Below are 18,736 nucleotides of genomic sequence, written 5' to 3'. Positions count from 1 at the left end.
TTTTTTTTTTTTTTTTCCTTAGAAGTTGGAAGTTAAGATTAAGTACTGTAAAGTGACAAATATGAATAACAGTTTTGTTAATGTATTAGCTGGAAGTCCACAGTTAGTACAGATTTAAAGAATTGCAGTGTATAGGTTAAACCAACACTTTATTTAAGCTGCTTCTTATGGCATTGTTTTGAACATCAGTCACACAATGATAAACCAAAGCAACTGAAATGGATTGTGGTTAATATTACTGTCAGCCTGACGAATGCTCCTGACAAATGCCAGGAGTGCACTGCCAGTCTGTTACCCTGCTTTGACTCAAGTGTTTATTTCTAGAGAAGTGACTATGGTTTGGAATGAGTATTGCATATTATATTTATAGCTGCATATATTTTATTTATACAACAGACATAGTTTCCCACCAGAATGTGTCCCATTTTCTGCATTACTTATGTTATTCAAAAGCACATTTTTTTCATTTTCTTTATTCAGCAGAAGCAATAAATTGTGTTGTGTTTCTGGACTCGGATGAGGAAAAGAAGTAAACTTACATGGAAAATACTGAGATCTAAAGTGTGATTTTGTACTCTCAAAAGTTTGTTGTAAGATCTTGCTGTATGCAAGTAGCTGTTGATATTTTTCTTTCATAAGGCACAAAATTTCTGTAAGATCATAAACTGACACTACTAGAAGAAGAAAATTATGCCATTCTTAAATCTTCTTTTGTCTTCACTATAACTACATGTGTACATAATAATATTTTTATTCTCTTTTTTATAATTTTCATACAATATTTGCTAATCATCATCAATTTTATAGTGGCTGTTATGTATGTAATACCAGTTGAGCGTACAAAAGCAACAAATAGGTCTCACCTTCAATTGGTATGTGTGGAGCCATCGGTACCAAATACACTTCGACAGAAAAGAAGTAATAGATTTTTTTTTTTTTTTACTGTGACAAATTAGACTAGTTTTGTTGTTGTAATGTAAACTTCACTGTTGACTGTTCTTCAGCATGCCAGTCTGAATTCTGTTGCAAGGTGCCCATTTCAGGAGCACAGATTTGCTGCACATATAACTTGTGCTGAATGTTTTGCCCTGCGAGGAAATAGAGTGGGTTGGGCATGAACTTTTGTTATCTTTGGTTACCCTTGGCAAAGAGACAGAAAGTAACAAATGTTTTGATGTGCACCTATTATACTTTTGCAAATTTGTACAGGCATTGTGTAAACCAGTGCTTTCCATGTGGGAAATGAAAATTATGGTTTAGTCAGATCATGTTCCAACACAAAATCAATGCAGGTTTCTATCAGTTAGAGCTGATAAACTCACCAGAAAGACTCAGTTTCCTTCTAAGCATAAAGCATGTTCCAAAACTGGGCACTAAAAGAAGGCGAGAGGAACAGCTTGAGAACTCGCAATAGTGGAGGAAGTGGTGATGACTTTATTTTGATAGGCAATTGCATCTGGAATTTAGGCACTGAAACCTATGATGCTTGACACTGCTGGGCTCAACATCTGCCCTGGTTGCCATATCACTGGTGTTTCAGGCAGCAAATTTATCATCTGTACCTATGACAAAAGATACCACTTAATATAAAAAGCATTCCAAAGCCAGACAGGATTAGTTTGGAAGGAAGGTACAAGTATTTTTCATCTCAGGGCAGTTCATATGAATCTCTGCTTAAAACAGGCCAGTCCAGGAAACAAAACATTTCAAACTTGGTATCAGAATCAATCCCTGGCAGTTAAGAAATGGTCCAGCATATTTTCTAGAATTTTGGATCACCTCAAGAAACAGTGGTAGAGAAATGAAGACCCGCCCCAGTCTAAAGTCAACCTAAAACAGTGGTATCTGAAAAGGAGATACATTTTTCATTATTCATTTGTTAGTCTGTTATGGATTTTGATATTTTAGTATAAAGTATATTTATCAAATTCTCTTCAGCATCAGATAACAAGTTATCATGCTTTCTTTGTGAAATGCAACTTACTGCTTTGAGGAGAGGGACGCTTCATCGTCTCTAAAACTGTATGCAGAATAGGGAATAGTTGAGAGAAATCATTATAGAAACTGGTTTATCACCTTGCTTTAGATGCACATTTGATGACAGATCCAGACATTTAATATAATCATGTTAAAAGAAGCTTTTGGAGGAAGGGAAGCATTCACTCAGGAAGCAGTACTCTAAGCAGTACCATGATTTTTAGGGATGCATGTGTTGGAACCATTTAGAAAACCATCACAGAAGAGAATCTAGCTGAGAGAACAAAGACTCTTTCTTCCCAATCTGTCGTTTTTGAATATTAAGGGAGAGAGCTAGAAAGGGATGGGGGAGTGGGTGGGTGAAGATTGTAATTGTGATTGAGGTCCTTGCTTGCCTTATGAGAACTCAAAAGTCAAATCCCTTTTTCAAGAAAGGTGTGCAACAGTATGAAGTTCTCCTGGTCACATCCCAGGACGGTGCTATGATATCAGGGCTATTATGAACTTTCTTTGCTTGGATCAGAAAAATCTATTTTGAAATTACAAAACATACCAATTGCAGTGCTGAGTAGTCTGTCATATTGCCATGAAGAATTTTGGTTTAATAACAAGTATTTTCCTATTTCTAAACTGGGGGGAAGGCGGGAGGTGATTTTGTGAGACTTCTCAAATGCCAGTAATCCTCAGATTCCTTCGGGGATTTTTGTGAATAATAAAATTGATCAATTATTCTTTCTGACAGCTGAGTCAAGCTGTTGTATCTTTTCCTTTAGCACATCTGCCGAAATTAGGAGGCAAAGCTGCAAGTGGTCCCATGAGTCTGCGGCTGGTCTGCTACACTGGGCTGTTTTCTGGGTCCCAAACTAACTTGTTTTTGCAGCACCATGGCCAGGTCCCCACCCAGAGCACGTCCGCACGTCTGCCAGCCCCGACTCGGGCGATTCAGCACCACGGACAGGGCTCCGCCCCTCCCGCCCCTGGCGAGTTCCGGCAATTCTGCTGAAAAGCAGGAACATTTCCACAAGGAGGGTTGTTTATTTAAATGGAATAGTTACTGGATTGTCAAGCACGACTTTAGTCATGATCCTTAGAGACACTAAATTATTTCCTGTGTCTGAAACATTCTAGCTCTTTTGGAGTTTAATATAATCTCTGCTTGACACCCCCTTGTTTCACTTTCAAAGAGGTAGAGACTTTTTCTGCTGATATGTTGGTTTGAGCTTCATGCAACATCTATCTCAGGACCTTTTGCAGAATAAACATGCGATTTCAGTGCATGTTTAGCTGTCTATTCCTCCACAACTCTTACAGAGGCCTCCTGAGACTGAAGTTTCACCCAAATACATCTCTGAGATGATATATCAAAACATAGTTTCTGATATCCTACTCTTAGTCTAGATAGATTTTAAAAAATATTCTGGGAATTTCCAGTGCTCTATTACAGTGTCATAACCATCCTTTTCTATATTTGTATTTTTTTCCCTGTAACTAGCTGGTTATTCTCTGTGTCAAACCATCTCTTGTAAAAAACATGTAAGGAGATGATAGAGTGCATCTCACTACCCTTCTTCCTTCTCCCCATTCTCTTCTTTTGCCACCAGAGGCTAATTTTTGAAGTCACAGGAAACATACTCTCAGTGCTTCAGATGCATATAGCAGTTTCTAGGATCAATTAATTATTTTCAAGCATTTTCTTAAAATTTAGGTATTAGAGCAAAAGCCAAGTTTACAGGATCAATAGGAATCATTTTGGTAATAAGCCTAATAATCTTAATCTTCCCTTGCATGGAGGAAGGGTATTGTTTGGAATGCACATATGCTCAAAGACAAGAAAAAAAAAACCAAAACAACTCAGAATTAACTATGAATGTTCAAAATGTATCTGATGTTATTGTCAATCCCGCCCTTGTTTCAATTTTAGATGCCCTGAACATATGTAGTCTTCTAATTGGAAATGAACTGAGGGAGGTTCACGACCTTTTAAATGATCACAAGAAACCATGGGACACATGTCTGGTCACAGAATGTACTAGCAATCAAAATAAAGTAATTTCACACACATATCTTGGGCCGTAGACATTTTAAATGTGTGTTTTCTGTCTTCCTAATGTAAAGTGAATGTTATTCTCTTGATACAGTCTCTCTTCCTTTTTATATTCATACATTTGAGCTCCAGCAGATTATGAGCTGCTACAGCCACACATCTGTGTAATTCAGATTTCTGAACTAGCATAGTGGTGGCTAAATTGAAAATTGCACTCATGCTGGAAATGAGGGTGGAATTTATGTCACATAACTGGAGCTGTCTGAAACTGAGTCGATCAAACTCCTAGGAGCAGGAAGCTTGTTGGGGTCAAAGCACAATACAGATATAAAAATAGTGCTCAGGGAAAATTAACGTGTGGTAAAATAATAATGATTATCTTTGTTTAAGGTGGTTCTCAGGCTGTGAATTTACTTTGGCTGATGGGCACATCAGATGACTTGTCTCAAACTGAAATATCAGCAGGTGAAAGTGTGGATCAAATGAAGGAAATCAATAGAAAAACATCACTATGAACAGATGATATGATCCAAAAAGCTTGAGTTGAATAGTCTAATAAGATTAAGAAAAAATAATTTACCTACAATATCCAGCCGATCACTTGAAACTGCCTCAGTATCAGAAACACAAGGTTAGTTTCCAAAGTGGGGTGGTCACTGGCATTCCAAAGGTCTTTTTCTGTACTTTATACTGTTCAGCATATACAGAAATCTGAAAAAGAAGATGAAAAGGGAGCTGATAAAACTTTCTGACATTACTAATCTGTTGATGGTATTGAAGATGGTGGCTGACTAGTCAGGACACCTTATGAAATAGGTAATAAAATGATGGACGAATTCACCTTAGATAGGAGAGAAGCAATGCATGTGTGAAAAAATATACATTGATGGGCTCTTAGCTGACTGCTCTTATTCAGGAGCAATGTCATCTGATTCTAGTAGTTCTATGAAACAGTACAGATTACAGTAAAAAATCCTTTATACTTTCCCAAACCCATCTTTCTAGCCTGCTGCTAGGGCTTGGTACTAACACACAACAAACAATACTTTATATTTTGTGTGCTCTAACAGTGCTTAATTTGCAGAAAATGGAATTTTGTGTCAGCTTTTAGCTTGAGGTCCTATGCTATTAGTACAAACCAAAAGGGCTATGTTTTTAGTTCTGATTGTCTTATATAGATCTGACGCTGGGTATGATGGCTGTTGTTTTCTGTGATAGTGGCTTCTATGATGTGTTGGCAGAGGAGCATGGTCTATGAAGGGAAGGCAGAGAGAGAATGTTTTCAATAACTCCTGCCATGATTCAAGTGCATGTGGCTTCTCACTAATTCCTGTTTCTTGATTTTTTTTTTTTTTTAAATAAGTGAATGATGATGAGGGATTTATTTCACTTGGGAGATGATGTCATGGATACTGTACACAAATAGTTACTTTTGTTTGGTAGGGTTGTTTTCTACATAAGGCAATTGCAGTCCCATACCCTCCTTGCTGCTTGCAACAAGCTTGATTTCTCCTCATGATTCTCAGGGATGTGCAACTTCCTTTCTCCCTGACCTTTTGGAAATGTACAACGCATAACAGCTGTCTCCATTTTGCCTTCCCAGTAGTATTAAGGTGTAATAATATCTCATATACATAGTGTGTGACACATTCAGTTGTGCTGAACAATTGATTAAACCTTATGTAGAAGTGTATGTGTGCTTAATTAGTTTACAAGTTTGCGGTTCAGCAGTGCATTGGTTTGGAACGTGCTACAGATGGTTGTAATAGCATTTGATACTATTATTAGTAATATGAAGGTATAGAGATTTTTCCACTAATTCAAATTCTTCCAACATTTTAGGTGACCTGAGGTGTATCCTGTCGCTGATATATTGCTAAAACATTGGTAATATTGCTAAACATAGTTTTTCTTCATTTTTTCTGCTTACGATCAGTTTCTGATCCATTTTTGAATGGTGGACTTTGAGAATCTCTTGTGTTTCACATTGTTAAATATTATTTATATTGACATGATCAGACATTCTAGTTATTAGACCACCTTTAGATCAGTTTTTCCTGTCTTGTTGTCTCAAAGGAATGTGTGAGCTCTTAAAAAATCTTAATAATAAGCCATATGTACAAATACTTTTAATTTGCTTGCACAGAATTATTGTCTGCTTTTATTTCAATCCTTTATTGAATTCTCAGTTTCCCTAGAATAGAAAATTGAGTTTAAAAAAAAAATAACATAATATGATCTATTAAATTTCATGACATGATTTCTGTTAAATAGGATCTTTTAAAAGAAAGCTTGTAAGGACTGACAACTATTTTAAAAAGCATGCTTACATAAAAAAGCTCTGTGGTTTTCGAATGTATAGATTATATTAAATTTATTTTAGAAAACATTGAGATACGAGGATTACGGAATTTCATCCCATGTGCAGTGCATCAGGAAATGCCTGGGGATCCTACATTTGATAAAAGTGCTGATCGCAGTCAGCTGATCATACTTGTCAGTTAGATAAAGTAGCTGCTGGGAAACTGTTGTCTGTACCCTGAGCTGTGCGTGCAAGTATTAAATGAGGTGGCTGGTAGCCGTTTATCTGTGTTTCTTCAGTAGCGCAAATAAAAAGATAGAGCTAAGTAAAGAAATCATTTGCATGTAAAAGAAACTGCAGGTTTGTTGTACTGGAGTGCTCTTGACTGGCTTTTATTGCTATCATGGGCACCAACTTGTGTATGGGTGAAGATATTGAGTCATTTAATATGAAGTCATAAGAGAAGAGCCAGTCCAGAAGCTCACCTAGCTCGATATCTTGCCTCTATGAACAGCCTGTAGCAGGATTCTAGTGAAAAAAACAACAGAGAGAAGACATGTAAAGCATCATCCGTACCTTCAGATAACCTCACAGGTCTGACAGCCAGAAGTTTGACTACTTTGTGAACTGGAGAAATAATTTAGACAGTAATGTTTAATGGCCACTGATGGGCTGGTAATCCAGTTGTTTGGTGGTTGTCGTTGGTGGTGGGTGGTTTTTTTTAATTATTTGATTTTTTTTGTTTGTTTGTTTAGCCTATTTATATTTGTTCTCCATTGCTCTCTGAAGCAATGAACCCAGCAACTTAATTATATGAGAAGGTATAATTTTCTTTGCTTTTTAACTAGGGTAATGATGGTGTTCATCTGTTTGTTCTCTGTGGATCAAATGAAGTCTTGCTTGCAACTCTTATCTGTACTTGGAAATTATTTTAGGTTTAGGTTGACATCAAAAGAACAGGAAGTATTGTTTCAGAACTTGCCTGATGTTATTGTCCCATGTTTCCCCTCCCTCTACAAATTTTCAAGTGTCATAATTATTTGCGATACCTAAATTCAGAATAGTGGATTAGAATTATAACTATGAGTATAATGACCTGCCAGTTCTAAAGCTTAACTAGATGGAACAATAACAAATGTCCAGAGGATGTCTGAGTTCACCAGAGATGTATGTTGACTTTAGCAATTGGAAAAGAAGGCAGCACAGCTATATGCATTTTTCTGATTTCATATCTTGACATCAAAATCAGTAGAGTACACTGACTAATATTAATAATTATTGCACAGTTTTGATGTTGCATATGCAAAAAGTGTTTGACCATAGGATTCCTTATTTCACTAAGAAACCACATGAAACTCAAGTAGCTCCTTGTATTGAAGTTCTCAAAAACGGAGTGTTATAAGTGATTTACAATTAATAGTGAATTAATAGTGAAGTATAACAAAGTAAATCAGTTTAGAAATGGAGCAGAAGTTATTGTGTATCACTTAAATGTTAACTGGGGAAGAACACAAAAGTTCTGTCAAGTTCTGTGCCTTTGTCTTCAGGTGGATTTTGACATCCAAATTCGTAGTTCCCCCTGCCTAGTCTAGTCTTTGATGTCATATTTCAGTGTCTTGTGAAACTTTTAGGAATGAATTGAAAGGAATTGTTTTTCTCCATGGTAGACTGTTTCAATTTTTTAAATCTTTCCTGGACCAGCTCAAGGACCAGTTTAGTTGATCAATGAAGGTGGTTTAACCAGTTCAGCAGATAATTGTGTTTGTAGTTTTCTTTGGAATATGATTCTTAAATGAATTTGAGTATGGATTAAAGGTAAATCGCCCTCCACAGAAATGGAGCAGTTGCAGGACCTCATTTTTGAGAAAGCAGAACTCAGTTGTTTAGAGGAAGAATGGTGAGTTCTAGCAGTGAGTGAAAGTAGGTTCAGAGAGGGGCATGGCGTTTTGTGGTTGTTCTCAAACAGAAAATTGACAGATGAAAGACTAGTGATCTTATATTGAACGAGTTTATTCCTAAATATTTCCCAGTTGACCTAAGTTAATGAAGTTTGGGTATAATTAAACCCTTTTATCTTGTCTTTATATTTCTGTCTGGGAAAAAGAAGTTTTAGTCAGATCATCAGGAATTCCCACTGACAATATTACGAGATTGGCTAGTTCTGGGAGTTAATTATGTGTTAGTAATACATAATGTAACTAAACATGTAGTCCTCTAAAAATGCAGTTGTAGTTAGGGTGCAGCAGAGTATACAGCACTAAGCATATTTACAACAGTGAGAGGACCAACGCTGTAACACTGAACACATTTCAGATATCTGTATATTAGAATACCTTGATAAGTGAGCAGGGTACAGAGAAGTCTTAAGGCTGGAAGAAATGCCTTAAAATGACCCGAAGAGATCAATTAATTTTGTTTATTAAAAAGTCTAATTATAGTAGACATGTAATTTTATATACAGAAAATACTGGGTAAGTAGAGACTATGATATGTCAGAGACAAGCATAATAAGATTTATTTGGTAATAGCTGAACTGAAGTATGTATTTTTTAGAATAAGGATCACAATTATCAGTAGAAAAAGCTTCCAAGAAAACTAGCAAATTGTCCATGTTAGTTAGATGCTTTTCTGGAAAGCAGGTGGGCCAAATACAGCTCATGCTATGATCAAATATAACCAGTTGTACTCAAACTCATGTAATGGAAAGGCATTTAATGGTTTGTCATACAAACACAAGGCTAGATGAGATGACGTAATGGTCCCACTGGTCTGCGAAGCCCCATGAATACATTAAAAATATCAGTAATGAAAACCAGATAGTCATCTTGAAAAATAAAACATATGAAGACCAAACATCGTACTTGGCAAAGATGCTACAAAGCATAATTCAATGATACAGACAATTGTATTCACAAGAATCCAAATACCAGGTTGGATGTGGATAAGAAAACAGTATAAGAAATCACAAAGAAATTTTTTTTTTCTTTCCTCCCCTTTTTAATTTTTTTTTCTCTTTTCCTTTTTAATTTTTTTAATGGTAAAGAAATTTCAAAATACAAATTTCAAAGAATAATATTTTCATTAATTTTAAAATCTTTCTGTTCACACTGGTTAACACGGACCTAGTTTCTGGAATGGCATACTTTCCAGAACTCACAGGTGCTTGCACAGATCTCCTCATTTCCAGTAGTAATTGTTAAGATTGCTGTCTTCACCCAAAGAGGTAACTTCAACAGCGAAGATGAAACTATGGTATCTTGACTGCTCACTGTTTGCAGTAATTAAATGCCATATCCTCTACTTTAGTCTTTCAAGGATTTTGAATGAATTAAAAACTCTTCCCCTAATTACAATGGTAGGAGACAGTAAAAGTGGCAACATTTGTTTTAATAACAGAAGTCTGTGTAAAAGCCAATAACAAATGGCACCATGGTTAAGGACAGGGTATGTCTGTTTATTTGGAGTATCACTATTAAAAATGAAAACACATTAGATAAGAATAAAAAGCACCTATTTTTCTTCTTAAATATGTAACTACAAATAAACATAATTCCTTCTTTATAAGTCTTTGGTCTGCTGATGTTAGGTCATTAGCAGTTTTCCAGCACGCATCTATTCTTGAACATGAACAACAGAATCCAGGAGAGATTCTGCCCTATGTAGAGGAGCAGTAAGCATTCTGCTTTCTTCTGTTCTGTGCAACAAGGCCTCTTCTGAAAATGGAGGTAAGATGGGCCACTGTTCCAATGTCTGGCATAGAGTAAGATTAAGAACCAACAAATACAACCATGCACCATAGCGGCTGGCAATATTTAACAGTAGTAGATGGCAAGAGTCAGTGTGTTTTCTCAGTTATTTTTCAGCAAACCATTTTTCTTTGTTGTGTCTCAAAGAAAGAAAGCAAGCTTAGTCCAACGACTGGGATTTATGATATTTGTTCTTAGTCAAAATGTGAGGTTTGTGTATTTTGAGGTATTGCTAGATTTGAGAGTGCTTGTAAATTAATATAAAATGAAGGGGTTTTTTAAGAACAGGTTTTAACTTCCATATTTGTAACGTGTTGTTCTAACCACCATTTTGGGTCAAAAACAGGGTGATCATGCCTTTCGAAAAGAGAGGACAAAAACTTTCTTACCCCAGTTCTTCCTCCAGTTTAGACCATTTTTTGCATGAACTCTGACTTGAAAGCCATATGCATTATTGATTTTTCAACAATTTGAAAACTTAGCAGCCAGCCATAAGTGACTTTTTTTTTTTTTTTTTTTGGTCTTGACTCCTGTAATCTCATCCATTGTTTTTCCATGTTGGACTTTTTCCATCTCTACTTTTTTTTTTTTCCTCCCATCTAAGTAACTGTTTTTAATTGGTGAACTGATATTTAATTTTCCTCTCTGAAAATATATTCTGGAGTTTCTGGAAATGAAAGCTTTTCAGCTTCTTCCTTAGTGGTCTGTAGCCATGAGGAAACCATGATGAATAGTTTAAATTTTTGGTCTCACAGCTACATCTGGCATAGCTTAGTTTGGATTTACTCTTTTTCCCTTGGTGTTTACCCACAAAGGAGGCAATCCAGTATGTAATCATTATTCTCTGTTAATTTTGAAATATGAAATAACTAGAAATTTCAATTAATTTGTTTACTAAATTAAAAGTCAGAGGCTATTTGAATATTCCTTGTATGTGCTTTATTCTGTAGCTCAAGCTTAGTTAACTGCTCACAGTGCAGTGTAACACAGTAGAATCACCTCATCCTTAGAAGCAGTTGTCAGAAAAATATGGGCCTGCCTGGTAGAATGTATTAGCCCAATACATTGTCTCCATTTTATTATGAAGCTGCTGGAGAAGCTGTGATATACGGCAGTGTCATTACAGATCTATTGTTAGAAGGGTTCTACAGTCTTCTGTGTGCTGCCATTAATTTATAGCAGTAAACAATATGTAGCTCTCCAACTGCAGCAAAGCAGAATCTTTTAATGAGGTGGATGTTATTACCACAATAAATCAGTGTATTCGTGTAATGTATAATTCAATGTGTGTATTCCCACTGTAACTTCTCTGAGTAAGCTGATAGTGTATCATTGTCAGTGCACAGCTCTGTGGTTCTTTTTTTTTCCCCTAAGCTTTCTTTCATTTGGGGACTTTTTTTATTTGCTTGCAAATAAATGTGACATGTCTTGATAGTTGTCCTGTTGCAGGCTTCAGAAACCAACTGTAACAATAACAGCCAAAATCAATACTGTGGATTCTGGCTATATGGATCTCTACATTATACATTTTTTTTTTTTTTGAAAAGAGAATGAAATCAATTCTAATTTGGTTTAGCTTTATTCTATAACTATTGATTTGGGCTATACTCATTTGGAGAGTAATAAAAATAGGGGTAGATAAAGAGAATACATAAAATGTTACAGAATGATACAGCACAGCACTGTTTCTATTTTTAATTCGTATAATTTGTCTACCAATGACCTTCTTTCTTATTTTTATTTTTATTTTTATTTTTTTCCCCTCAAGCATAGCTGAGTCTTTAGGGAAAATCAGTACAGACGGATATTCCAAAATGGTTCTTGCAACAAAGAGACTTCTTAGAGTCAGTTTCATTCTTCCCTGGAATAAATTTGCTAAATTAGATAAAAATCCTTTTATACAGGAACCACTTCTTTTAAAGGGTTATATTTCAAATTAGTGAACTGCAAAAACAGTAATTACCCTAAGATGTTTTCTTTATCCTACTGCAATGTGAAAGCTGCTCACAGTAAAAAAATTTAGATTAGATCTTAGGTTGTTCATAGATCTAATCTGTCCTAAATACTTCAAAACTTGTATGCCAAATTTCATGAAAGCCGCAAAGAAGCAGTTATTTAAATAATAACAATCCCAATAGCAGACATAGTTTTTCACTTGAACTATGCTTGAATTAGTAACTAGGTTACTGATTGTTACTTTTCTTCAAGTACTTTTCTTTTAAAGTTTCTCCTTACATCGTAGTGTATTTTTAAGTATATTTCTTCTTGCAAAATAGAAATAAGAAAATATTTTTGCTTGTTTATTCTTCAGTTATACTTGAATGCACCCATTGTCTGTACAGATAGGCACCATTTACGTTAGTAGCATACAAACAGTGTGCTCAATATGTATACAAAGTTGTGTTGCATATATACAAATATATTTGAGACCTCTTATAGCATTTTGCGTGTAGAATGGCTAAATTCACTTTTGGGTTTCTCAGTGATTTATGTGACATATACTCATTTTTCCAAATCCTTTATGTAAAAGTCTGCTGAAGAAATATATGGCTATAGATAACAAAATGTTATTTTCTTAAACACGCATGGATTTATTTAAATCTATGTCTTAAGTAAGCGCTGAACAAAGGATAATGTTGGTGAAAATGTGATAGACATCTTTAGTCATACATACATTATTTGTTTCTTTTATATTGATGTTTTATATAGATATTCTGCTATTTTATTTGTCTTTTTAAAAGTTTCAAGTTTTATCCATTAAGTAAAACTTGTCTTGGGACAGTAAATAGAAAGCATAGAAACATGAAGAGTAATATCAAAATTCCAAGTGCACTGTTAATATTCTTCCACCCTATCGGTCACTAGTTTTTCCCCCCAAAATATCCAAAGATGTTTCTTGTTGTTGCTTACCATTTGCTTAATAATGTGTTCAACATGTGCACACATACACAGGCACATAAGTTAACAATTCTTTGTCTAAGACATTCCACTGTGGTTTTTAGTCATTGACTTGAACCAGCAGTAAATAGAAATGAAGCATGTATGAATGCACAAGAAACTTTTTTTCCAACCAGCTGTGTGAGTATGCATGGAATCCTGTTTGAAATACACAGATCTGTTCAGGTGCTCACAGAATCCAACATCTGCTTTTGCAAAACACCAAACCCAGTCTTCTCCATGCATGCTGATAATTCTGGTTACTAGAAATAGCAAGGGAAGTATGATGTGATAATAGGTCATGTTATATTTATTTAATCAATGTATTTATTTTTACAAACTTTGCAGCCTATTGGAGCTTTGAACCCAAAGAGAGCAGCATTCTTTGCCGAGAGATATGAATCGTGGGAAGATGATCAGGTTCCCAAATTTCACTATGGCACACATTATTCAACCGCAAGTTTTGCACTTACGTGGTTATTAAGAATTGTAAGTATATATTTTAAAAATGTTTTTCCTTTAAATGATAATGAAAGCAACAAATAGATATGAATGAATAAACTAAAACTCAGTGGCATAGGAGAGTACTGAAATTTTCCAGTAATTGTAATCACTAATGTGGGATAAAAGGATTTCAAAGTTTGAGCATAAGGTCTTAATCTTTATGGTACAGCATTTTCAGATCAGTAAAGATTCTTCTCCTTAAAATTGCTTTTTAGCCTGCATTCTTGTACTACTTTAAACATGGTTAACTTTCCTTCCTTGCATATTTTCTGACTGTATCATGAACTGAACATTTGTGGTTCTTACTGAATGTGTTTAATTTTCACCTTGTAATGAATGTAAATGAACTGGGTTTTGACAATTGCGAAATTCTGTGATGTAAATAATTAATTTTTAAAACTCTGTTGCAATTTATAAGGAAGTGACTTCTGAGATGCTACATATTGATAATGTATTGGTTAAGCAATTCATTTTTCCATAAAATCGAAAGGCAATTTATCTCCTAGAAAGTAATTTCTTTGGGAAAGCATTAGCAGCACATCATTAATTAAAGCTTGTTAGAATGTACAAGCATACATAAATCCTTGAAGTAATTTATAGTGCTTAGCTAATTTCAAGCAATTATCCACTAATATGTGCTTAAGTGTTCTTTAACTAAGAGGAGGCTTTTAAATCTTTCAAACATTTATCTTTCCTAAACCATAAATTACATATTAAACAATAACAATCATAAAGCTCTCAGTATTGAATGCTGTCCTTTATATTAATAGTTTACCTTGAACAAAATAAAATGCATGTGCTATTTTTGTTACATGCTAGTCTAAAAAATATCCAAGGTAAAAATATTGAGCTTTTAAATGTGTTTGAGTACAATTTGTGTCACAACTGACTGTAGTTTCTCCTCCAGCCTGTGAATATTTTCTTTCATTTTTATTTTCTTTATCTGAATGTGTATGCATGGAGTAGGAATAAAAAGCATTTATTGAACAAATAAGTATCAGTTTGTATTGCTCTTTCCTGGATAGTAGAATTAACCCTTTGCAATTAATCCTGTGTCTGACAGAAGAATAGCTTCATTAATAAGCAAACCCCAAAAGAATAATAAATCCCCTTTTTTCCCTGAAATTCCTAAAGAAATACATTGCTGTTTTTAAACATTTATTTTTTCTATATTTAGGAACCCTTTACAACATTTTTCCTAAATCTGCAAGGTGGGAAGTTTGATCATGCAGACAGAACTTTTTCATCAATTTCAAGAGCGTGGCGCAATAGTCAGCGTGACACTTCTGATATCAAGGTAAAAACTTCCCTGAAAGGTGTTAACATATTTTGTACTGCATCTGCCTTTAATTGTAGCTGTGATCATAGAACCCCAGGTTATGAAAAAGGGAAGGAAGAAGACTGGGAGCTATCCTGCCATTTAAGAAAAGAGGCAAGGGAGGTGATACATGATTTTACTTCTGTTAGAATATTTCAGTGAACTCTTTTGTAAAAATAATTTTTAAACCCTGAGACTGAACTAAGGCAAAATTGGCCTTTGTGCTACAGATACGTTTTTCACTGTTGTTTTGTTCCTCTGTACAAGTTTTAAGCCTTTGAAAAGGCAATAGAATCTGGTATAGATTTTTAACCAGTAAGTTGCATAAATATTCTGGTTATGCTTCTGCCCCACTCAGATAAGAATGCTGCAGTTAATATAAATTTATGTAATTTTTTGCTCTAGACATCCAACCTCATTTTTAGGCAATTTCTGGAATGGCCTATTTCTTTGTTTCACTATGACAAACAGGAGGAGGAGGCTATGCCGATTAAGATGCAGAAGAGGCAAAAACTAGTCTTATGGTGAGGAATAAGAAGATAGGGGATAAAGAGCTTAGAGAGAGATCTGGAAGCAATCTCCAGAAAGGCTATACTGGGTAGAGAAACAAAAGAGCTACAGAAAGCCAGTGTTTGAGGATACTAAGGTGAACATGGAATTTAGCATGATATTGAAGCTATCCTAACAGGGGCACTGAGCCTGGGAAGTGTCGGGTGAAGAATAAGTAGGTCGGAATAGAAGACAAATTAATTTGGTAATTAGTCACTGTATAGAAAGAAACCTGGAATTGGGTAGGTCAAGGAGCTAAGGCAGGAGCACGTGGAAATTCCCAGGACAGAGGTTTAGGTAGGTAGCCTAAAAGAAAGAATGAGGTAAACAAAGAGAGTCTGGGATCTGAGGAATGTTTTGAACTGAGGAGATGAACAAAGGAGACAAGGATGCTTGCAGTGGCCTCAAATTCAAGAAGAAGGAGTAATATCAGGTTTTTATTTTTAGTTTTTAATGGAAGGAAGGGTGGAAAATATAGCATGGGAAAATCAGATGCTAACTCAAGAATGTCACGCAGCTAGCAAGGGACGTAAGTAACATGAAATCATTCTATAACAGTATTCATAGTGAGAAGACAATTAAGGGTTGATCTGCAGCTTAATGAAATAAAAAAATTGTCAGCTGATCGTGCTGAAAAAGTAGTGCCTTTTTTGTATCTATGAGTCCCCCCCAAAAGAGTAAATGTGGACTTAAGAGTGCTTGTAAAGAGATACAAAGTCCATATCAAATTGGAAAAGAACAGTTTAGAAAATGCAAACATATTAGATATTTTCAAATTGACTGGTCATTATGAGCTTCATTCTCTTGTACCTACCAGACTGGCAGGCAAAATTTCAGAGTGTGTTTTTTTGGTTTGGGACCTTTTTTTTTTTTTTTTTTTGAGAAATAGAGAAGGAGAAAAGGAGCAGTGGTGGACAAACAAAGTATTTAGTTTTTAAAAAGGAAGAAAAAGAGAGGCAAGAAATTATGAAGTGTGTTTGACTACAGTTCACAGGAAAATACTTAAGCAAATAATCAGACTATCTTTAAGTACCAGGAGGATAAAAAGGAGACATATTTATCAAGAAGAGATTATGTCAAAGCAATCACAGTTTCTGATGAGAAGAGGTAACAGACCTTATAAACAGAGAAGCAGCAGATGATTTTGACATTGTCTCATGAGCTGAGCCGGGAAAACTTGGTCTAAAAGAGTCCACTGTATTTGGAGAATAGTTACTGACAGTTCACTATTAAAATGGAAAGATTTATTGAATGGAATTATTTTTGATAATAACAGGTTAGGCCTTAATTTCCATTGGTATTGGATTGGAAGTTACTGGAAGGGTAGTGGAATTGGAAGCACCTCTTGCAGAAGGGAAAAGTAATTTGAGAAAAGTGTTAGATGAAGTTTATTAGGGAAAAGTGAGAGTTGTTTTCATGCAGATTCTCATACAGTTAGCTACAAATACAACACAATGAACAATCTACTGTGAAAAAAAAAAAAGATGTAGAGTTGTAGTACATCACCAGTGAATGTGAATTAACAATGTTGTGGTATAACAAAAGATGAGTAGTGTTTCATAGCAGATATATCAACAGGATATAGTATAACTTTTTAAATGTGTGAAATAATTCTTCAGCTTTGCCCAGCTCTGATAAGGTCTTAGCTGGAGTATTACATTCCTAGTTGTGGTTGGAGAGAATCCACACTAGAACAATGATAGCAATGCAAGGTCTTGAAAATAAAATTCAATCAAAGATTGAATAGCTATGCTTGTTTTTCTTCTGTGTAGTGAGGGCTTTACAGAAATGCTTACATGTCTTTTGGAAATGATGTATGTGTGAGGTGGTACTGCCTTTAGAGGCATCTCTACTGTTATGGATGGCCTCTTGAAGTTGCTTGCAGCTTTCTGAGTTTGTAAGTTGCCACTAATTACATTATACTGCTGTGAAGCATCTGAGTGAGCATTGAGATTGACTAGGACTCTGTTCATGAGACTGGATGAGCAGCCAGGAAGAGGGACGAGATAAAATTTCCATAGGACACATTGAAAGAATTAGGAAAGAAAAAGTTTGAAAATGCACAGAACCATCTTTGTTGGAAAAAATCTGTATCCCCAGTATTTCACTATGTCTGTGAAAATAAAGTTTCCTGATATACTCGGTGTTCTGCTTCACCTTGTAAGTGTTTGTGAAATGCATAGCTGAAGTGTCCCATATGCCTCTAGAAGTTTTCTACGTGCAGAATTGCAACATATTAGCTTACTAGTGCTTTACACACATATCAAAGAGCCTGAATAAAGCAGATTATTATATGCTTCTGTAGTTAATGGTAACATACTGTGTACATGTTTGTAAATAGAATTATTTACTAATTAAGAAAATTAGATTAGATGTTGCTATCATTGTGAAATTAATGACAGAAGTCTTACTTAAATGGTATGTTTGTGTTACTGTTTTCATATGTAAGGAATATGTGCAATTGAAGCAGTAACTTCCATGGGAGAAAATCCATGGCCTGCTGGAACGTTTTCTTTACCCATCTTGCACAATGTAGGTACACATGCACATGCATGTGTGTATTTGGGAAGGAAGGAGGAAGAAGACAAGGAAATAGCTAAATGAACACACACCCTCTACTTTTGATCCGTGCTAGGGGAAATGAAGGGTTTTCAACAGTTACTCTGCCTTTAGAGTTCCTTTCCCACCTACTTTACAGCCAACAAATATTATGAAACATGACGCCCATAAGTTTTAGACTTATTCCCTGTAATCTTGGAGTATCAGTCTTTATAATCATTTTCTGATAGTACTTTCTCACGGTCTGTCCTGGAACGACTGAGTGCACCTCATTTGCTATCACCTTAGTGTACAATATTGTAGTGAAGCAATGAAATGTTTTCTGTATAATTCTGGGCTGGAAAGCTGCTTTCTGCATCTGTGGAGTGAAAGAGATGATGTCTATAAAATTAAGGGAAGGGAAAGAAAGCCTGTGCCAATTACTGTTATTGATAGAATTCTTAACAGTTCTAAATTGTATGTTAATAAAGAAATTGTGTATAGAAAATCTGTCCAGTTTGTAGCCACCTCCTTTTCAACTGAATAAAAAACCAGAAGTTGCATTTTAACCATCTTATATGGTAATATACTAGAAATACTTGATGTTAGCAAAACAAACTTTTTAAAAAATAGATAGCCTTATTTTCTTTTGATTGTTTCCGGAACTTGGAAGATGCTGCTTACTGGCAAGCACTGGTGTGATTTCCTTGAAGTTTGCAGTCTGCAAACACTGATACATTAGTGATTACTCAAAGGTTGTTCAAAAGCCTTTGACATATAATTCATGTATTCTTTTCCCACTCTTTTCTAATATCAACTTG

General features: G+C 35.2%; 1 protein-coding gene across 4 annotated transcripts in view; it reads left to right on the top strand.

The window, feature by feature from the left end:
- LRBA (LPS responsive beige-like anchor protein) overlaps positions 1-18,736 on the top strand; it is a 412,983-nt gene that overhangs the window by 283,433 nt on the left and 110,814 nt on the right. For all 4 annotated transcript variants that reach the window (XM_065634945.1, XM_065634947.1, XM_065634944.1 and 1 more), the window contains 2 exons: positions 13,355-13,495; positions 14,688-14,807. In XM_065634945.1, coding sequence (XP_065491017.1) covers positions 13,355-13,495; positions 14,688-14,807 — 261 coding nt within the window. The remainder of the gene's footprint in view (positions 1-13,354; positions 13,496-14,687; positions 14,808-18,736) is intronic.

This window comes from Caloenas nicobarica, chromosome 4 (genome assembly GCF_036013445.1).
Source record: "Caloenas nicobarica isolate bCalNic1 chromosome 4, bCalNic1.hap1, whole genome shotgun sequence".
Taxonomy (NCBI): Eukaryota; Metazoa; Chordata; class Aves; order Columbiformes; family Columbidae; genus Caloenas; species Caloenas nicobarica.
The sequence above is the reverse complement of the archived record's forward strand: the minus strand, read 5'-3'. Positions and strand labels throughout refer to the sequence as shown.